Source organism: Balaenoptera acutorostrata, chromosome X (assembly GCF_949987535.1).
Source record: "Balaenoptera acutorostrata chromosome X, mBalAcu1.1, whole genome shotgun sequence".
Lineage (NCBI taxonomy): Eukaryota > Metazoa > Chordata > Mammalia > Artiodactyla > Balaenopteridae > Balaenoptera > Balaenoptera acutorostrata.
In genome coordinates this window covers 88,298,616-88,321,654 of record NC_080085.1, presented here as the reverse complement: position 1 = coordinate 88,321,654, position 23,039 = coordinate 88,298,616, and the positions used below count along the sequence as shown (strand labels likewise).

General features: G+C 39.3%; 1 protein-coding gene across 2 annotated transcripts in view; it reads left to right on the top strand.

The window, feature by feature from the left end:
• PCDH19 (protocadherin 19) overlaps positions 1-23,039 on the top strand; it is a 106,663-nt gene that overhangs the window by 49,909 nt on the left and 33,715 nt on the right. Inside the window, exons 3-4 of one of the 2 annotated variants that reach the window (XM_007181462.2) lie at positions 4,926-4,984; positions 12,160-12,329. In XM_007181462.2, coding sequence (XP_007181524.1) covers positions 4,926-4,984; positions 12,160-12,329 — 229 coding nt within the window. Of the gene's footprint in view, positions 1-4,925; positions 4,985-12,156; positions 12,330-23,039 lie in introns of both variants that reach the window. The other variant, XM_007181461.2, reaches the window with a different exon arrangement.

The window sequence follows — 23,039 nt, the reverse complement described above, 5'->3', positions numbered from 1 at the left end:
ACTCAGTGAACTGTGAAAGTAATGCAAAATGACAATTAAAGTAGGGCATTCTGGTACCTTGGGGGCCTGACAAAGTGGAAGTATTTGACTTCAGATGTGCCAGACTCATTAACATAATAACATATTACCCACCCCAAAGTCTCTCTAGAAGCCTCCCATATCCAGAACGGAGCTGCGAATAGAAAGTAGTTAGCAAAGAAGGCTCCTGAGCAGGTCAAAACCCAAACAACAACAAAACCCAAAACATTGCACAGAAGTCCCTATAGTAAAGATCACGTCATTTCCCTCTTAGAAAAACATCTCAGCTCTCTACCCAGAACTTAACTCTCATTTTCTAGACTGCTCTAACAAATATAATTATATAGTTTCCAAGACAGCAGAGTGGAAATATCAAACTTGAAATGGAAGAGTGTTTTATAGCAAGTTGGTGGGAGACATATGTTAAAAATTAAAGGCAAGAACTCAAAAAACACAATGCTTTGGGGTCAGTGAGTGTACAGGCAAAACCTGCACGGTACAGTGATTTATGTTTAGAAAGGTTCTTCTAAGGAACCAATAAGGAACTGTGTGATAACTTTCAAAAAGAAGGCAGAATGGGTAGGATTTTAAATCAAAGTTTTAGTCCTTAGAGGAGAAAGCACTAAGCTATCTAAAAAACTCTGCTATCCAGAAGTATTTATTCTTTAGGTTTTCAGAAAATTAAGATTGTATTAAACCTAAACAAAGTGAGAAGTCTGCCCTCAGTGAATCCTAGGATAAGGAATTCTAATTAGAGAAGGGATTTGGGAGAAATATATTAAATGATATTAAAGTGACTCTTATTTACCACTGAGACAGAAAATAAGTTTGCTCTAGACCCATTTTTTTTTCTAATGTCAAAATTTAGGTTTTTCAGAAACAAATATTCTTGTCTCTTTGTTGTGTTCCTGTGCTAACTTGGCTGTATCATTAGAGATGGGGACATTTCCTAGTGAAATTAATGTGACATTTAGAGAAAATTTCCCCTCTCAAATGTTTCATGTTATTTGCCATTTAGAATACTTAGAGAGGGGGTTGGAATAATGTCAAGCAAATTTTGATTAAATAAGGCTAACCAGGAGCCAATACATTCATGCAAAAAAGAAAAGCTCTTCTATTATTTCTTAAGAAGTGTTTTTCTGTTGTCATTCTTTATCTTCTATTGAGATCACCTTGGCAGATAATCTGACAAAAGAGATCCATCTTCTAAACAGCTGGGCTTGCCTTAGAAAACACAGCACATCAGGTCAAAGCCTGTGGCCCGTCTTTTGCTCAGGAGAGTTCTCCACTCTGGATGTCTGTTAGAATTACCTGGGAAGCTTTAAAAAAAAATACCAATGCCTGGGCCCCATTCCATGCCAATTACCTCAGAATCTCTTGGACTGGGACCTTCACAACAGTATTTCTAAAAAAAATTCCCTAGTTGATTCTAATGTGCAGTTAGGGCTGAGAATCACCAGCTTAAGGCATGCAAACTATTCATTAAGAAAAGATTATTTCCTTCTTCAGGGTGGTCTGAGTCGCATTGTTTGCTCTACCTGAAGTGTGAAAAAAATTTACTCTTTCAATGCACAGGAGTTGGGTTTGAGCACACGCCTTGAATCAGTACGAGCAAGAACACTTGATGTTAGTATACCCTGACCCATAAAAGGCCATCTATGGCCAGTTAGCTCAGTTGTTTGGATTATAGTTCTAATGAGGCCAGAATAGTATATCCTACCCAATTAGAATAATTCTGTTGCATACATTGTTTCCATAACGCTAACCAAGCTGCCTCACAAAGAAACCTGAGACTAATTAAAGAGGCAAAAGACAATGGATGACTCAGCATAGTTCCATCCATTATGGGAAAATCAGTTCTAGTAATTGGCCTCATGAACAGTACTTCTAATTGCATGAGGATGCAGCATGGGCCATCTGTCCCTTATGGTTGGTGCTGGTTTGGGGAATGGAATATTTACATTTGAAGGCCAGGACCCACGAGAATGGGAGGGGGGTTTACTCTTTTAGACTAAGAAAAAGGAGAAAGATAGGAAGGTGATAAGCTTCAATGATACTCTCCTACCTACAGTGGCAGATCATGGCTGGCTTTTCTGCCCAGGTTAACCCATCTGTATATCGCAGCAAGGGAAAGAGAATTGTTGAGCTTTCCATAAGCAAGCCTTTTAGACTTGTGTCTTCTTTTAACTCAGTGCCTGTGAGTGGGAATCCTCAAGGTGAGATATATTATTCCATTAGGACCAAGAAGTAGTACAGTCACCAGGGATAAATTTGTATGGTTTTGCTTATTTGCTCAAACAGAGTTCTGGCACCATGCCTGGAGGTCACATCTCCACAGGGCTGCATATTTGATGCACAGTGCACACAGATTGGACACCCTCATATGCAAGTCTATGTAAACTATTCTACTTGAAAACTGGCTTCTTTAACATGACAATATCTTGGGATGTTGCTCATGCTTTCCCTGCAAAGCCAGTATCCTCCTTTCTTTTACATCTGTTTCTCTAGCTATTAACTTTCTTGAAAAAATGATTTAGGGAGTTTGGAGGCTGAGATGGACTGTATACACGTTACTCTTTTATTGCCCGAATGTGGTCAAATCCCTGATCCTACTCAGGGATCCAGGTTCTGTAGAAAGCAGAGGATAAGGGTTTCCATCATTCCCACCATGAGTCATGATAAATGCACTTGAAATTCCCCTTTGGATTTGTGTTCTATGATGCCCATTTTATAGAGGAGGAAAATGAGACACGTAGAAATTAAGTAATTTGTCCCAGGTTGTACAAACTAATAATTAAACTCCTGAGTGCTTAATCAATTCCCTGTTTTTTTTTTTAAATTTATTTATTTATTTATGGCTGTGTTGGGTCTTCGTTTCTGTGCGAAGGCTTTCTCTAGTTGCGGCAAGCGGGGGCCACTCTTCATCGCGGTGCGCGGGCCTCTCACTATCGCGACCTCTCTTGTTGCGGAGCACAGGCTCCAGACGCGCAGGCTCAGTAATTGTGGCTCACGGGCCTAGTCGCTCCGCGGCATGTGGGATCTTCCCAGACCAGGGCTCAAACCCGTGTCCCCTGCATTGGCAGGCAGACTCTCAACCACTGCGCCACCAGGGAAGCCCACCCCTGTTTTATTTGGATAGAATGCTTTTTGGGGGGCGGTTAGGAGATTTCCATTTACTAAATTATATATTGTACTGAATATCATAGAAGAGCACATTTACCTAACACCATTTTTGCATTTTATGTTGGTATAAAAATCAGTTCAAGAAGTGCTTGTTGGTTGACTGACTGATGGACAACCTCTTCCAGCATTGTATTCCCCATGCACCTTCAAGTTTGCTTCCTCCTTCTGTAATTATGTTTGCAACAATTTCAGCCTCCGTTTTCTTACGAACAAATTAGAAGTGAACTGACCCTTTTGATTTTCACTCTCCCAATCCATTCCTTCCAACAGCACAAAAACTTACTGTGGTTTTCATTAAAGGGGATTTTATCCTCTAGATAAAAGCGGTGTGGGTGGATATTATACAGCTTATCTTCAAATAAGGGGCATGTGGAGGGCACGGGCATGCCTGAGTAAGTGCAGGGCAGTGATGGGATTTAGTTTTCTTCTCCATACGTTCTTCCTTCTTTCTCTCACCTACTCGCCACCCCTATCCCCACTTACTCTAGATACTTAGGGTCCCTATCCTGACTATTGGCTGTTTGGTGCTCATGTGGTAGTTAGATCTGCTATCACCTGTCCTGTTTTCCCCTCTACCAAATTCTGAGCTCCTTGAAACGTAAAGCTGCATCTAAGAGCCTAGCGCAGCTAATGTGAGACACGTAGTCATCGGAAAGGAATGTACTATTTTGTTAGCTCGACAGCTATTGTGTTTCCTTTCCCAGGCACTTTCAGTTGAAGTGATTTCAGAAGGCCCTAAGGAATGGTAAGAATGGTGAGAATTTCTGGTAGACTGGCAGGAGAGCGGAGGAGATGTGTTTGGGCATTTTTCAGTTTATACAATGGTTCAAGGAGAGTAGTACTTTAGTGTTGGAGGTAAGATCCACTTTACTGGACTTTCAGTTACTTCAGTGTTGACTTTTCCCTGTGTTCCCCCTTCTAAGGCTGCCCCCCCTTCAATCCACCCCCAACCTCTGGATGCTCATCAGCTGTTATCCCATGTCTTTCATCTGGCAGGTATTCTGCATTTGCTTTTGTAAAACCATTGCTCAGGCAGTCTGCTGTAACCAGATTAGACAGTGGTGTTTTAATGATAGGAACTTGCTATGATAGGTTTGCTTGCAAACTTCATGTTTCACATGAAAGGCTTTGGCACCCCCTGTGGACTGCCCTTCATCCTGTTTTAGGCATAATACTTGTTTGCCTTTATGCCTGTGATAAAACGAAGGCCTTCCTGTATAACCAGTGCTGAGCAAAATGTCTTAAAACAAAGGGAAGTTCAGTTTAAATCCATAGTGATTACCTTGCTTGCATTTCCATATCTATGGAATACATATTTTAACATGTTAATTATCTACTACTAATAAAAATACCTTTGAACTTCCAGTCAATTTGATGGGCACAGAATTGTGTCCACTGGGGAATGGGAAGCAATTAGTTTCTGTAAAGATTTTGGGTCATGCTGTATCCTCCCTAAGTGGTTGCATGGTCAGTAGCCAGGCATATTCTAGGGGATGTTTGTGTCAAGTTCATCTTCATCTGCCTGGGAGAGCTGCCTCCACAGAGCCCCCAGGGCCCCAAGGAGGTGGCAGGCATTCGTCAGGCTCTTGCACCACTATGGCCTTGGTTTCTGATTCATTCATTACCTCTTGCCCAGTAGAAAAATTCCTCCTAAGTAGGAGAGTTTAGCTCTTTTCATGAATCATCTCTGTAACCTTTTTAATCTTTTTTTTCCCCCACTGCAGACTGAAAACTATTCTTTTGACTCCAACTACGTGAACAGCCGAGCCCATTTAATCAAAAGGTATGTTGGTTTGCTTGCCTATTTCTACAACTAAGCTTGACTGAATATAAAAAGCAAAAAGATTAAATATTTTTAATGGTGCCGTTTTCAGATTTTGAAATGAAAATGCCTATCTGTTTATTGTAGAAAATTAGGAAAATTCAGAAACGCGTTAAAAAAAACTAAGTAAAAATCACTGGTAATTCCGCCACCCAGAATCACTGTTGGCATTTTATCATGTTTCTTTACATAACTGTATACAGAAATAATTGACAAAATAAAATTGGGGTCATATTAAAATACAGTTTCATGTGATGATTAAGAAATCTAATATTAAAATTTTCTCCTGTGGAACTTCTAGTGAATTTCAGCATGGCTGTTATTTTGACAACTTTGAAATCATTTTAAGGCTATTTTAATGACAGATAAACTAATTCCTTATCTTTAAAAAACTTTATAGATGAGAGAGGGAAAGAAAAGATATTTGCCTAATTCAATAGATCTTGAAATAGAAGTATTTCAAATGAAGCGTTCAAAGTTGAGATTTGTGTGAATGGTTGGTCATAACTCAGTTATCCATGGACCCACAGTGTATGTGAATACAGAGCTGCATACTGCCAAGGAAGATTTCTATCTGGTGTGGTGGGCACCAAGGTGCCCAAGGCAGGCAAGATAAGGGGTTCAGGGAGTCCTCTAAGGAGAGAACTTGTGCAGAAAAATTGGTACTGACCATTCAGATGATGCCTTTATTGCTGTTTGATGCAAATATCCTCTTGAATGGTCCAGTGGTTATTCTGCAGCTAAAATTGAACTCTGTGTGTGATTGTTAAAATAATAGAAATGAAATAGAGAAGCAAGCAGGGTATGTTAGAGCTGCAGTAGAGAAGATCTGAAAACTCTATTATTTGCTGGCTCTAATTCCATAACTTTACATCACCGGAAGTGTAGGATTCGAGGAATAAACTAGTTTGTTGTACAAACAACTTTAATTCAGATCTAATTTAATTCACGATGCTGCAGTAACCCCTGAAAACATGCTAGGTTTATCTGTATCGGTCTGGAATCGGTTGTGACCTTAAGTGTCGATCGTTAATTATCTGAAAATGGATAGCCCAGTATTAACAGTCATAGCATTGTTTGGAAGTTTTTGAGGGGTTGGGAGGAATCCATTTTGAATATTTCCTTGGCCCACAGAATAAAAACAAAAGGGGAGGAATTCAAAATTATCCGACTGATTTATTAGGAGGGAAAAAGCCCTCTTTTTTGTGCACTTATTAGAGTAACCACAGCAGAAATTTGCTTTCTTTCTGCTTCAGAACTGTTATTTCATAACTCCTTTTTTAAACTTCTGGTAAAAACAGTGACTTACCTTATCCTCATTGATCCCTTGGGCTAGCTCTGGGTACCTGAGAATTCTACAACCAGGTTAAACTCATAGCATAAGCCGGATTTTCATAGCATGGCAGAAAGCTAAGACTCCTGGGGACCCTCACCGTCTTAGGTCAGACCTGAATATCCAATGCACAAGGCAAACTGATGAGATGAAAACTTATGTTCGAACATTTAGCTTTCGGGACACATGTATTTCCACAGCAGCTTTGGGACTCACTCGAACTTCTGATTTTGATTAATTACTTTATATGTTTTTGTTTGCAAACATGGGCACACAAAAGGCACAACCTGGACTCAATAGGATCTCAGTGGAAAAATCTGCTGATGTTGCCTGAAATCAGATAGTGGCTTTTTACCAGGGACAACCTTGATTAAGAGGAAACATCTGAAAGCTCAGGGACACAGGCATTTTTGCCAGGTTCTGTTTTTGGAACCCTGAGGGCTTTAGAAAACCACAAAGGCCTTGGAATTTATAGGATCAATTGAATTTAGACAAAGCACAATACCTGGAAAGACACAGGGAATCTTGTGTGCTATGCTTTTTGGGGGGGACTAACGATTTTAAATGTAAAATGTGTGGAAAATGTTAAGAGAGTAGTGACTAGGTGATAAAACCACACAAACCATGTTCAAATAGCTCACAGTGATGTTTGAAAGGCGTTTCACTGTATGTGGTTTCTTGAGGATCCATTTACATGCATGGAAAAAGCTCCTGGCCAGGACATTCTGAATCTGATTATCAGTTTTAATTTTATTATCAAGTCCTTGTTTCTTTAAATGCCAATCCAATTTCAGGCCAACTTTGAGAACTTCTTTTCCTATCCATCTTTTCTTCCTCTACTCACGTTCTACCCATCCAAGGATGCTTCTTGGACCCTTCTTTTTGGCATTCTCCAGCAGCTGTTAACTGTCTTACGCTCAGACTTCTTTTTCTCTCTCTCATCTGTCTACCTAAGGTAAACCAAAGGAAAGCCAGAGGGCAAGGGGTTTCTCCTAGCACAAATCAAGGTTGAGAAGGGTGAAGAGTAGATCTGGAAGGGTAACCATTCGCCCATAATCTTCTGCACTGAGTAATCTAGCGATATATTTCTGTAGTTTTTTTTTTTCTTTTTTTCAGAACGTCACCTGTAACCTGCAGGTATACCCAAGATTTATGTCAGAGTCCAGATTAACAAGCCAAGACAGTTAGGATTTTTTCTGGATGGATCTCCTTCCTGCTATGTTTGTTTCCTTGCTGTCGTCTCAGAGCAAGGAAAGCCAGCAGTGCTACTTTGCCCCTGCTGCAACACTTTCCTCGTGCCAGTTTTCTGTGCTGCTGTCTGATACCCGCTTCTGCAGTGCTTTTTGAGCAATATCAAGCAGTGCATGTGGCTATAGCTCAAAGAAAATAAAACAGAAAATGAACATGGTACTGAAGCAGTGTGGGGGAAAAAAGTGAACATTGGCTCCTAAACCATGCATAGTGCTTTCCTTTTCCACCCAAATTGTCCTGGGGTTTTGCAGCACCTGGTATGGTGCCTTGTCTATAACAAATGCTGGTACATGTTTATTGAAGGAATGGAGGAAAAAAGTTGAAAAAAACACCTCAGCATTTTTCCATTGAAAACTAGCATTAAATGTTTCTTTAAACCTGCAATTTCTGGCCTTTTATGTGCATTAGAATCTCCTGGGAGGCTTGTTAAATGCAGAGTCCCTAGCTCCATCCCTGGAGAATCTCCAGTTTTCATGGGTTCCCAAGGTGATTGTGATACAGGTGGTCCAGGAACCACTCTGGGATCTTCCTTATGTTTCTTAAATATAGTTTCCCTTCTCTTTTGACTTTCACTCTTTTCTCATTCTCAGAAGGCATTTCCTGGGTATGTGGCGTGACCTACTAGGAAGATAAGACCTGTTTCCTTTCAGATTTTTCTGTCTTTTGGAAAGATTTCTAATATTTTAAAGGGTAAATACGGGTCAGAATGTTATTAACGTTCATTCACCAAGAATTTTCTGAGTAATTATTGTGTGCAGAATCTTGTTCTAAGTTTTCTCAGACAAACTTGTCCCTCTCTTGGCCACCAGAGCAAGTAATAGAAACATTTGTATTTACAATACCATTGCAAAAAGAACCCTAATTTATTGTCCCACAAAAGTTGGTTTACAAGTCGTTCATCTCCCTAGAAGTACACAGGTAATAAAGCAAGTGGAATCAGCATTTTTTATGCCTGGCATAAATTGTTATTTGTTTTGGGTGAGTGGCCAGTTACCAGGCTGTTTTACAATTTGCAGCATCTTGCTTACTGTCTTAAACTGCCTTACAGAAATCCATTCATTAAGCCACTAAATGTCCTTACAGGATGAGAGAGAGAAAGTGGTACTTAGACAGTAAGTGGTACTTAGTTTGTCAGATGGGCAAACTGAGCTTTAAACAAGTTAACTATTCTAAGGTTTGGGGGAGGGGGTTAATACTCCTTGCTTTTTCTTTAGAGAATATGTGACTTATTCTCACCTTACCAGTCCCTTAAGTCCTAGTAGCCAATTCTTCACTATCTTATTATTTCTCTTCTTTCTACCTAAAAAACCAAAAGCTCCAAGGTGGTTTATAATATTTAGATGCATATAAAAACGATGATCAAAAATTTAAAAGACAGATCCAAAACCAATTACAAGAAGCTAAATAGAGATCCCTGGCATGTAACTCACTGCAATTAAACATTATATTTTCCTTGAAGCTTTTGAGAAGCCAAGACAGAAAGGTAAGTATACAGAGCGTGTCATTCTCATTTTTCAATAAAGGAAGGATACACATTTGACAGGAGAATTTTTTTCCTGTCCCTGAATTTTAGAAGAAATTAACATAGTGGACAATGTCTGACTATAGTTTATAGAAGATATAGAAACATTCTTTATATATACATTTCCTATGTCAATCCTATAAAAAAACTATGGACATAATATTTAATTGTAACTCAATGAAAGCATTACCATATATGGGAGTAATGATCATATTAAACAATAACCATTTACTGAGCATTTGTGTATACCTGGTACTTCATGTGAACTATCTCATTGAGTCTTCAAAATGGCCTCTTGAAAGAGGTTTTAGCAAATGAATTTTATTATTATTTTTTTTAGGTTTTTTCTTTTTCTTTCTTTCTTTTTTATTTTTTTAAATAGGAGTATAGTTGATTAACAATGATGTACTTAGTTCCCCGACAAGGGATTGAACCTGGGCCCTTGGCAGTGAAAGTGTGGAATCCTAACCACTGGACCGCCAGGGAGTTCCCAGCAAATGCATTTTACAGACAAGGAAGTCTAGGCACAAAGACATTAGCTATCAGGCCCAGGTTCCCACAGATGAAGTGGCAGATTATGGGTTATCACTTGTTCTAATGACTCCAAGTTCAGTGCTCTTTCCACTACAATCAGGAAATCTAATATGCTACAGGAAAAGAGTTTAAAGAACCTAGAGCAGTGGTTCTCACCCGGGAGTGATTTGGCAATGTCTGGAGACATCTTTGGTTGTAACTTCTGGGAGGGGCACTACTGGCATCTAGTGGGTAGAGGCCAGGGATGCTGCTAAATATCCTACAATGCACAGGACACCCCCCCGCTCCCCAACCCACAACAAAGAATTATGCAGCCCAAAATATCAATGGTGCCGAGGTTGAGAACCTTGCTCTAAGGAATGGTTAATTGCATTGTCCTTATTCTACACCCCTCACCATCGTATATCTCAAGCAAGTTTTAGCAACTGCTAAAATGCAGTCAATTCAGGGTTGAATTCTGTGGTTTAAGGTAACAATTTTGCATTGTGGATTAAAGAAATTTTCCCATGTTTCAGATAGCAGAAATGCAGGTCAAAAAATTATTTGTTATAAAAATGTAGCAACCAGTAATACCATCCAGGCAGGTTTCCTTTCTCCTGAGGTGCAGGGGTGCATGTGGGCAGGACCAGATTTTTTTCTAAAAAACAAACTTTGAATCTGTTCATGCTGTGCGATTAGTATTTACAGGAAGCCTCCAAATCTGTGCCATAAAACTAGAGGTGGTGACACACTTTAAAGCATGTGTTTCCATTTGGTCTTAATGACCGTAAAAGACTCATAAGATGATTGATTTTTGAATAGAACCGCATCCTGGTGGGTCCACAGGGCTGAGTAGCTGCATGACATAATTTGGAGGAGCTGAGTGAGTTGGCCTATTGAGTGATTTTAGTTTTAATACAGTTGATGCTCAGTTATTCTTTCTGAAAATAATTAGCAAACAGGTCAATGCCTCACCCCCTTCTGCCCTTCATTTTCTGACAATTATGGCTTTCCAGTTACTGCCCTTTTGATCTTTTCCTTTTCATATTCAGGGCAGCAAGCATTCTACATCTCGGTTGGTCATATGTTAAAAATCTGCTGTGATTTCCTTTTGACCAAGTGTGGAGAATGACAATGTAGCCATTGTGTCCATGGCATAGCTCTTCATCGTATGTACTGAATGTTCTTATCAAAGCTTCAGAGAGCCAAGCCTGTGGATGTTCAAGGTTGAGCAGATCAAGCGAGTTTGCAGTGTCATCTCCACAGGGCTCCCTTTTCAGAGGTAGAGTAGGTCTGTTGGGACTTGTCCTAATTCACAAGCGTGCCATTCTCCCTTGTTGAGACAACAACACATTTTCTTGAGTATGCCTTTGCAGCTTCCTCACTGACTAGGGAATGGGTTCCCCATTCACTAGGTATTTCAGATGCATAATTTATGGTCCATGGTGGAGCACAGCTGCAGATTCTGTCAGGACATACAAAGTATTAGAAACAGGAGATGGGGCCTCTATGGATGTACCTAATGTACTGTTCTCTATTTCGTGAGAAATGGTGTGGGGTTTTTGGGTAGTATGCTTAGTGCATTGAATGGTGGATTGATTTAATAGGTGCAAGAAAAATTTACACACAAAGTCTTGAGCTGCAAGTTGCCATGTTCTTAGCATAGCTACACTCACAGTTTCCTTAGAGTTCACTCTCTGGTTCTCACTTTCGTCTTACTTTCCATGCACGAAGGCTCTCTTCTTCTCAGCTCCTACCTCTCCTCTTTTTCTTTGACTCTGTCCCTCAACCTTTCTCAGTTAAAACTGACCTGAGTTCTCTGATCCTGATAACCCTTTCTATTTGAATTGCATTACCTCAATTTCTGCCACTTTCATTTTCACAGTTGGTTAGTAGATATCTTTGGAGAGGTAGTATACATAGTGTTTAAGGGTCCAGGCTCTGCAGCTAGACTGCCTGGGTTTGGTCTTAGATCTGCTAACATTTTAACCAGCTGTGTGACCTTGGACAAGTTATTTAACTTCCGTGTGCCTCTCTTTTTTTACCTGTAAATGTGACTATTAATAGCACCTGTCTCTTATAGAGTTGTGATTATTAAAATAGTTAACTCATGTCAAGCACTTAGAACAGTGCCTCATGCACAGTAATCCCTCAGTAAACATTAGCTGTTATTATTTTAATTTGATTGCATAAGAAGAGAAAAAAACCTTCTGAAATGATGATATTTTTTGCAGGTGGTTGTTTCAGAGTTGTAGCTTCTTCCGCCTCACCCGTAGCGATGCACTGAAGATGATAAGTGAATGAAAGTATTAGCTGCATCAGCATCCAGTAGTGGGAACCTCTCTACAATGTTAAGTTCCGTGATCTTTAAACAGAAATTTCTCTTCCTCCTGCCCTGTTGGACAATCCAGTTGCTGTTGGCCTCACCACAGAGCTGACATCATCCTGGCTCTGAAAGATTTTTAAAAATCAGATCTATCACAGTTATAAATTATCATTCTTTCTTTAACCCAGCAGCTCCACCTTCAAGGACTTAGAGGGCAACAGCCTGAAGGATAGCGGCCATGAGGAGAGCGACCAGACTGACAGTGAGCATGATGTCCAGCGAAGCCTGTATTGTGACACTGCTGTCAATGATGTGCTGAACACCAGTGTGACCTCCATGGGATCTCAGATGCCTGATCATGGTAAGGGCTGATCGGCTGTAAGTTGCAACCATAGATTCCAAAGAACCCAGGATGTTTGGAGGCTCACTGCATTACTTTACTGTAATGAGTGTATTTTCCTACAGGGTTTTGAGATGTCCTGACACCTGTCCAGACTCTTCTTCACCCTCCCTGAGTGGATCCCCTATGATCATATAATGTTCAGGCATTTAAAAAGCCAACTACCTATACATATTGCATACATACTCATCAATCATAACTGCACTGCACACATAGGAAATTAGCAGATGCCTTCTCACTAGGAATAAATGCCTCTTTTTGCTTTAGTACATGAATTGGACTGATCAGTTGAGTTGCAGAGAACACAGCACTTATGACACCAAAGGGGTGAGTTTTATTTCCATATCAAGTTGGTTAACTTTACCCAGAAAGAGACCCTGTTCTCTGACCACAGATTGTGTACTCTTTACTGAGGAGAGAGTACAAAACTTCCCATTTTGTCTATGGGGCTGTGATGCCAAATCCCATTGATTTTATTTTTAAAGTATTTGTTATTTATTTATTTATGACTGTGTTGGGTCTTCGTTTCTGTGTGAGGAGGGCTTTCTCTAGTTGTGGCAAGCAGGGGCCACTGTTCATCGCGGTGCGCGGGCCTCTCACTATCGCGGCCTCTCTTGTTGCGGAGCACAGGCTCCAGACGCACAGGCTCAGTAGTTGTGGCACACGGGCCTAGTTGCTCCGCGGCATGTGGGATCTTCCCAGACCAGGGCTTGAACCCGTGTTCCCTGCATTGGCAGGCAGATTCTCAACCACTGCGCCACCAGGGAAGCATGCCATTGCATCCCAATGCATGCCATTGGTCATAGGAGAGACCAGGGTAAGAAAACATGGCTGACTTAATGTAACATTCTGTGCATGTCAAAAATGCCTCAAAGCACATGTCAGGAACGGCATCCTCATGTATGAAGAAGAATCTATTTTTGGGAACTCAGCCACACATGCTTTAGCAAGAGGAGCCAAGCATAAACCAGGCTATAAAAACATTAGCAGAGTTCAGCTAAGGCAGAATGTTCAGACGGACTTGGGCACAAATGTCATTTTCAATGTTTTACTGATGCAAACATGCTAGGCAAACAGCCTGTCTTTTTCAATTAAGAACTATGAATTCAGCTTGGTGTTTAGGCTCAGTGAAGGTTCAGAATGCTTGGCTATGTCTTGAGAGAAGCTAGACGCAAGCTCAGCTGGAAGCCCCACTGCTAAAAGACTTAAAGATGAGAAAACAAAATATGGTGATTATGTGCTGGTCTTCAGCTGTTTCATTTCACTGTAAACATCCTTAAATGCTTTTGTTTTGGTCTTGTAAATGAATCCAAAGGAAAAAAAAATGTACGATCCACAAAATAAAATGTTTTCCATGGAGAAAAAGTTAGCCACTGTAGAGTCTATTAAATTGTTTAATCCATCCCCTCCCCAGCAGATCCAAGTGTCAAAGTCTATAATATATATGTCACTACCGATTGTGCACTGCTGCCTTCTCTCCTTGGTGAGTGGTGCCATCCGCAGACATAATATACTTTCTGGGTGACTAAGACTAAAGATGAAAAAACTAAACATTTACATAACTGAAACAGACGCTATTTGATTCCCAGAGGATTAGCAGCGTGTCACAGGATACAGACTGATATGTATCCTTTACTAGTCTTGTGTCTCAAAGAAATGCTTTTTCATCTGTATCAGAAAGGGTTTTAGTTAGGTGCTCTCTAAAATGAAATGACTCCAGGAAAAGAAATAGTCATAATTGAGTCTCACTTTGTGCCTGGCTAGAGCAACATCTGTTTTAGTTTTTTGGCACATGTCTCTAGGAAAATAGTACCAGTGGACTGCCGCTAATTTTTCTGAGGGCGTGTTTCTTACAAAAGGGATGTATTGTGTATAGATACTGTAGACTTGTAATAATGAGATTCTAAAGCAAGTGTGTGGCATTATCCCAAGACTCTCCTATGTTTAAGATGGGGACTACGCACACACACACACACACACACACACACACACACAATTTTTTGCTCTTCTGTTTTGGCTTTTACATTTTGACTTTTACATTTTGTTTCTCAATATTCGATTCTTATCTATGTATCTTCATTTTTTCCATTATTCTAGCAGTGGCTAAATCTTGAACCAACCCTCGGGTTTGTTCTTTTCAATTTGGTTGAATCATAAAAGTTTAGTTACAAAGGGAATTCAGGCCTTGTTTACATCTCTGGCTCTACCTTATGATATCCCAGTACTACTGAGCTTTCCATAATGGTACTTAATTGTATCCCCAATCAACTCTAGGCTAGCCACATAGGTGGTGTCACCAGTTTACTTGGGTTGAATATTGCTACCTCAAACAATAGCAATGATTCAAAAATTAACGTTTTCTAGCATTTTCTCAAACTTGGATTCATATAATAAATGTTTTTCATTTTATCCTAAGGCACAGTGGTTGAAAGACAATCACTGACTGATTGCATTTTGATTGCCCCAACCAAACACATCTGTGAGCTGGGTCAGGGTGGAGATATGATGGAATGGCAGGAATCTTTTCTTTCTGGATTATTATCAATCCTGGTATCACTCTCGACAAGCCTAAAACCAGGTCAGTGGGTTGATGAACTGGCTGAGCTGAATTTCCTGGTTGCCAGGTGACTGAATTACATTTATCATCTGCAGTGCCTTTGAATTAATATGTCTCAGCTTGTCCCCCATACTGTAGCTCTTCTCATGGCTTCCCAGAAAAGAAGGTGATGGAACATTCTTTATCCTGTACTTCTACTGGCATATGGCACTTTTTTGCAATGCTATCTCTCTATAGCTCTCAGAGTGCCTTGAGAGCAAGTAAGTGTTATCACTCAGCAGATTTTACCACCTGATCTGGTTCCTGATGTGATTTGGTGCTGAGCTGGGGAGTCGCACTCAAATGTTTTAACCATTGTTTTCCCTCCCTGAATTTGAGTTATTTGGTAAAATTACCACCTTCTGGCAGGGACAAAAATTTCTTCCTATGCAACTTCTGCAGACAGTCTCTAAGAAGAATAGCCAAAAACTAGGGTGGTCAGAGATGCCAGAGGCTCATGGGTTTGTTGCACAATTGGGGGTTTCACTGGGCTTGAATCTCTTCCTATCAGGGTTATTTTTGGATTGAATAGTGCTGGGTTAAGAGGCTTTTGTCTCCTTGCTTCTTTGCATGCCCATTTGTGATGACTTGGATATCCCATTATGCATACTCAAATGTGTAGTCCTGATATGAAATTAGAGTTTATAGGTTCATGTCTTAGAACCGTACATACTAGTCCCAAGCCCAACTAATTTGTTTCAAATCACACTCAATCTCTTACCTTATGATTTTAATTATTGATTATAAATTCATCAGCTGAAAAGATGACTCTAATTGCTCTAATATGCACCTAATTTGGAGTTCACTACAACACTGAATTGGTTTCCCTCCCATGCTAATTGATACCAAATGGAAGCAACATACAGAAATTTGTGATAACATCTAGCTGATTTTGACATCTAAAATCACCAAAATGCAATATAATGATTGCTTTATTTCTGGGAGTGTAGGTTCTTCTGCATTTTCCTAAACTTGTTTATTTGCTAGTTTCATCACCTGAATATCATTTAACATGTTTGTTGTGTAAAACATGGATTTGAAGAACTTGATCTGTGCCTAATGTAACCACTGTTGCAAATTAGCCATGAAAATATTCTGTAGACTGCATACTATGCATATTCTAGTTTCAACCACAGGTGTATTAAGACGTTTACACTTTCAGCACTCTACCAACAATGTGTAATTTAATTTCCTCTAGGCTTTTAATGAAATTATGATTCAGTGACTGAACATCCTTTCCTTATCCTCTTACCTATCCCCCGACTCACCTCTCACCTCACTAAATTTCCAAACACTCATTTCAATTAATCTCTTAGCAAAATAGGGAGTTCTCAATGGAGACTATTTTGTGACATTGCAAAGCAGTGTGCTGCTGGGCTCCAGAAATGGTAGCATGAACCAGATGTTCATAGAGTAATTGAAAATTCCATTTTATCAGAATAGCATTTGCTGTCAAAAAGTTTTATCTTTACTTCAACAAAGAGGTTGATTAGCTCCCCCTGGACCCGAATTAGCATCTTTCAGGCTAGATATACTGTTTTGCAATTCATGTGGTTATTTCTCCCCTGGTTTTGCTCATATAGAATCTTTAAAAGATGTCTTTAGCCTCTTGAAAATATACCAGGTAAAATGTTTAATTACTTGAACACAGTAATGTATATGTATACAGTGTTTCTATATATATGACTTGCAGGTTTTTTTCATCTTGCCTCAGGTATACAGCATTCTAACCAGACAGGAACAATCCATGCATAGATATATATTATTCATTCATTCAGCAATATTTTTGAGTGCCCACTATATGTCTGGCTCTGGGAATGTGTCAACTACTTCTGTTATTGACTGTGAAAGTTATCTTTTTAGCTTTGCTTATCCGGGTTTTACTGGGGTGACCAAGGTCAGCTCAATGATGAAATGAATAATTCTTTCTGATTTTAGAAATCATCATAAGAATAGAGCCTGGGACTAATAAAAACCTTATTAATATTGTGCCAATAAAGCAAAAGAAACAATAAAAGAAGACTTACAGTCAAGAGCTTATTTTTAGTAAGAGTATCACGGAAGATTCTTCCTCGATGTTCTAATTTGAACAGTGTCACAATGTTAAACATTTTCTTTTTAAATCCATCTACTCTGAGATTGAACTTCCTGCTTACTTTTAGTTACTGTCATTGTAAGATGGTTGGTTTAATCTCTGACATGCCCAGTTACCTTGCTGGTTAAGAGGTACTCAGTGATACTCAATACCCAGTCTCCCTTTCATTCTGACATCCAGGACCTTTATCCATTCTCAGTCTCAGCAATGGCTGGGTAGGTGGGAAGAGAAGTGACAGGTGGATGCTTTTGTTTATTTCAACTACATTGCTGCACCAGATAATTGGACTCCTTCCAAAGCATTATTTACATTTTATTGGCAAGGTGGCTGCTAGAATAAAACGTTGTCCTTAACTAATGGAAACATCCATGCTCTTAGCAGTTGTTTACTAGCATTATTTTGGCCTGGGCCTTTTGGTCAGAGAATTCTTTTAGGACAGCTCTGTTCATCTGCTTTGAAATAAAAGCACTATTCCTTTTCTTAATATAATAATGTTTTCCTGATCTACTTGGAACTTTTAGTTGTCTCATAGTCATTGTCTATTTTAAAATTTATTATTATTAATAATTACCTGTAGTATGGGATTCATTACTCATCACGAGAATAAATGCCAAGGGCTTTCTTTACTGGTTGACACTAAGAATTTCTATATTTCTGAGCACTCGGAAAGCATTGGAGGATGGAGGCTATATAAAGGGAGCACACTGAACAATTAAGGGTTTCATTCTCTAGGAGTTTATGACCCAATAGCACAAATGGTCCAGTATGGAATAGACTGCAGAGGATCAGTGAAGAAATTAATTAAGATTATTTGAGCTGGAAAGCAAAGTGCATTTCAAAAGACAGTTTGGTGTAATGGGATCCCTTTGGAGGAATAGTGGAAGCCAGGCCCCGACATAGTATGCAAGATAAAATTATGCTCTATGTGGGTGATTTGCTAGGTGAATTTTTTTCCAATTGCTTCATGATGAAGCAAGTTCTATAGGCCATGATAAGTAGGGACACTGCCAATAGGACAACAGATGAGAAGCAAATCAAGTTGTTGTATAGGGCTAGATCATATGGTTGATTCACACACTCAAAAAGTCCATTGAAATATCAAGATCATTATTTTCTTTGGGTCTCTCAATCTATTTAACATTATTTCTGTCCTATCATAAGATGGTTAAGGACCATAAATAAACTCCATCAGGATGGGAAAACATGAATCTGAACTTTCTGTTTAAATATTTATGAAGTATTTTTTCTGTCATCTTCCCTTTAACCCTTTTATTATGAAATAAATATGAAGAATTGAGTCATAATTTAAAAAGTAATTTCAAGAATACCAAAATCATGTAGTATTCCTTTATCGCACTATAGGCAAAATACTTGTGAGATGGCTTTCCTTTCTTACTGTAGATGCTTTTTGTCATCCAGGATCAGGTCTTTGCCCCAGGTATTTTTGGTCTCTGTCTTCACCAGATGGCTCATTGCCTGTTTGTTCATTTTGGGCTAAGGAAAGCTAATTTGACACATCCACTTTTGAAATGTGGCTTGACAAGAAAGTCTTTTCAATTTCTATTCCTACCCCAAGGCTTACCCCCAATAAAACTTCAGCCATGGAAAAATCACCGGGCACCAAAGTGAAAAAGGTTTGAACTGGCCTTTAGAGCCATCAGAAAAGGTACTTTTTAGAGACTTACACACAGCTTAAAGTGGGTAGACAAAACAGATGCTTTTGCAGTTGGGCAGAATGGAACCCCTTCCCCGCCAACTAGTTATTCTGCCATGCAGAGAGAATACAAAGCAGTTCCCCACGGCTTCTCGTAAAGAGGTTATCAGTGAGATACCAGTCTCTAGAGTTGTTCTGGAGCAAATCCTTTGGGATTAGACATTTGTGTGCAAGTGACAGAGTCAGAAGGGTGTTGTGGGATTTTAGGTTTTATGCTGAACACTGGACTTCACCCCAAAACGTGCACCCCAAAGATCTACTCTTGTAGTTAGAGGAATAGGTGAGATGGTAGGTAGCAGAGGTGATTTGAAAGGCACTGAATTCAGAAGGGGCCAAAGGAGTTTGTCATAAAATGAACTCTGGGTGAATTCATTCAAAGTTTTGTCTCATTGAGGTGGCCTCATGAGAGACACTTTGTCTTTTGTGGGTTCTTTGTTATCAGAAATAATAATTCTACTCCATTATTCTTCACAACGGTGTAGACAACAAACTTGTAAACTGTTAAATCTGAAATAATAGGCAACACCATCTTATTGTTAGTTCTTTTAAATCTTAATAATATCCATTTTCACGGCAAATGAGACACTTTATGTTCCTGTCTTAGTTGAACGGGGAGATTTTCAGTTTGGAAGAAGTTAAAACCTTAAAAACACATTCACCTCCCCCTACCCCAGTTAGCTAAGCCTTAGATTCTTTCTAATTTGTGGTTTAGTAACTAGACTCTAAGTCATGCAGGAGTGCAACTGTAATCTACTTTAAAATAAAAGCATGACCTATTATATTGCTTCCCTTTTGATAAATATCTGTAAACAAACACTGCTATAATCACCTGGAGAAACTTGGTGACCTTAGTTGATTACAGCAAGGCAGCTTCCCAGCCATGAGTTTGCAAATTCAAATCCAGTGTCAGAGATACATTTTTCCAATGTGTGGCCGCTTTCGCCACTTCTAAGCTCATATAGTCACTCCTTTCTGTCCTTAGGTTGGATAATAATAGACGTTTGACCACTTGCTTTCTTCCCTCCTCTTTCACCCTGTGGAGTTTCCAACCTGTGTGAACAATAGAATCTTTCCTTTTTAATACGTGTAAAAGGGGGAAAAGAGGAGTGGTAGAGGTTCCAAGATACTCAAACTGGTCAAACTGTTCTAAGACATCACCACCTGCTGTTTTTAATCATTAATGAGGTTGTCAGTTGCTCTAATCTGGGAGGTGAACCAAAAGAACGGTTTTGATTTTAATTTAATTTAAAAATCAGTTTATTGGAAAAAAAATGCCTCCAGCTTGTAAGAGTCAGGTTGCCCACTGTTGGTAAACTAAAGTAAGTCAGATGCAGAAGCTGAACCATGATTCATATGCAAATGTGAACTATTTTAAATTTGGGGAACTATTATTATTATCATCACTAGCTAGAAAATTTAGTCCTTTTAATTCAAGGACCCATTTTATTTCAGAGACATGCTTCATATAAATATCTGTTCCATTTTTTTTTTTCTGGAAGAAAAACTGATGCACCAAGAATTTGAAAACTTTATTCACGTCAGAACACAAATCAATGGCAAAGTCCAGAGTGAAACCCAAAGTGCAAATTCTTTTGCTTGACTCACTGCCCATCAAACTGTACATTTTAGAAGCTGAGTGATTATCTGTGAGTACTCTATTAAGTTTGGGTTTTCTTACACTGGATGATTTTGCTTAGCGGCAAAATGAGAATTCAGAAATATGGTGTCTATGCACAAACTGGATCTTAAAGACCTGGAGCCAGACCTTTGTTTGTGCCAACTGTCAACTTAGAAGGTTTCATTATGCCTCTCAGAGCTTCACCAAACACTTTCAGATTTATAAGTGATGTCAACTGAAGTTGAAGGCAAAGAAAAGCTGCCTTATTTGACTGCAGAAAATGTTACCTTACTGTTGGGCCCTAGTTAGCTGTAGGGTAGGTGTATCGAATCACACTAGCCTTCTGCTAACACAGCAAGTGAGCACTTCCTAAATTCAGCTGATAATCAATCTAGGCAGCTAATGAGTTTGCAAACAGACTGAGCTGCTGGAGCTGGCACCAGGAAACCACCATTCCAAACTAACCATCTCTTATTAACCTTTTGGTGTTTCCTTTGTGACGCTAATTAGAGACTCGTAAAACTATCGGCTTTGGATCTTTCTTTGGTTTAAAATCCAGTTTTCAAAGAAACACAGTCTACTTTAAGGCTTCCATTAGTATGGTGCCCCTCATGGAGGAAAATGACTGACTTGCCATTTAAGTAAGGTTTGCTTAATTAATCTCTAATGTTCCAGCAATTAAAATGCCAGAAAAAGTTGCTTCTGTAGTTGGTATAATGTATAATGCTCTCCAGATTCCGGTGGTATTGAAGTGGGTGGCAGATGTTTCTACCAACATTATAGGTTGATGGTCTGAAGGTATCCATTCCCAGGATGTAACCCTGTCTGCCAGACTCCCTGTCTGCCTTCTGCATTGAGCTAAATTCCTCTTGATTGCCTAAGGGCTTTAGAGGTGTGTTTTGCTTCTTTTCTGCAGGATGATGAGCCAAGGAATGAGCATTGTACTGTTGGGAGGGGGGAAGTCTTCTATACTTAAAGAACTGTTTAAGTCAAAATGATAGGTTATCAACTGGGCCTACCCAACATTCAAACGATTACATTTGCATGATGAAGATGAAGGAGCAACATTCCTTTCTGCTATTGTCCCCCATCCCACTCCCTCGTTGATAGTTTCCACACCCGGAAATAAGTGTCACTGAGGAAAGAGCATTGTGAGATAAGTGTTCAAAACCTGTTGGACTCATGTCTTCATCCTGTGCTTTTGTTTATCCATCTACAGCACCTTTAACTGCCTCATTTCTCTCTCATTGTCGTAAAGAAAAATTATCTAAAATGAACAACTTACATGATCCTAGGGGACAGAACCTTTAGATGAGGAATTGGCTGTCTATTAAATAAGTGAAATTTGCAAAGTTAGACATTGTTTTATTTAATTTAGAAAAGTGGTACTTTTTCCGGAAGCCTAATGTTAATTATGTAGGATCCTTTAGAGATTAAAATACCTATACCAGAAATGCAGACACAGAACCTAATATTCTACCTGCAGCATTACTTAGAGCCCCTTTGGTATCTTAATTTTCCACTTAACAGAATGTTTGAAGTCCTGAAAAGTCCCCAAAATCATCGTGAAAGGGAGTTCATGTTATATCATTTATCTATTACAGCAACCCTGAGAGGGAAACAAGTGTAGAATTTAAAAAAGTTAACAGAGGAGTGACAGCCATTTAAAATGAGGCTCAAAATCAGAATCTTAGCTGATTAAGAAAGGTAGACAAGGTTAGAATGAGGAGTTGAGAGAAATGAAATAAGATACAAATATCTGTGGTTGAAAGTAAGGTTGGCAGGGACAGGAGAAGCATAATCCAGACAGACTATCTAGCTAATCCTCATAGGTAAACCGGAGAATTCTAATTATCATTAGAGTTTTCCAGACAGACAGTGTCCCATCAATTCAGGCTCCAACTAATATAAGCAAGTCCAGCTTCTACCGTGTTCCACTTTCCTCAAGATCGACACAACTAGTCTGCCTGTAAATCTGAAGGCAAGCATAGCATCATAGTGACTACAGATTTTGGAATAAGACAGATCTAAGTTCCGTGCTTATCTTTGCTTCTTAATAGCTATTAACCTTACTCAAATTACTTATTTTTTGGAACCCTCAATATTCTCATCTATGAAATAGGAGTAAACATAGAAATTACTTATCAGGGTGGTTGTGAGATGATCCAGGTAAAGCATTTAGTGTTACTTCCTGGCACATAGTAAGTGCTCAAAAATAAAAAGTGCCATTATTACTACAGAGATTCAGTCAGTGAAATATCTACTTTCCATGATTTCAGGGACACCACTGTCCAGAGCCTCTCATCTGCTTGCTGCTATCTATGATACCTTTAACAGAGGGTCAGGCATTTCATTTTACAATTATAGCTCAAATTTCAAGCAGCCCATGGGAAGAGGGAATGCATTTATTCAAATTCACACTAAGTTGTAAATGACTGCTATTAGATTGTTTCTACGTTTGGAATTTGGTGTGTGTGTGGGGGTGGTTTCTAGAATATTGAAGACTGAGTCTCAGCAGGTGGGGGGAAGCACAGAAAAGGAGTGCCAAAGATGACAACCTCATGCGTTCACCCAGAGCTATCAATGTCCAAATGAGTGCTGGATAATTATTTGATTTACTCTCTGTGAAATATCTGAATGCTGAAAAG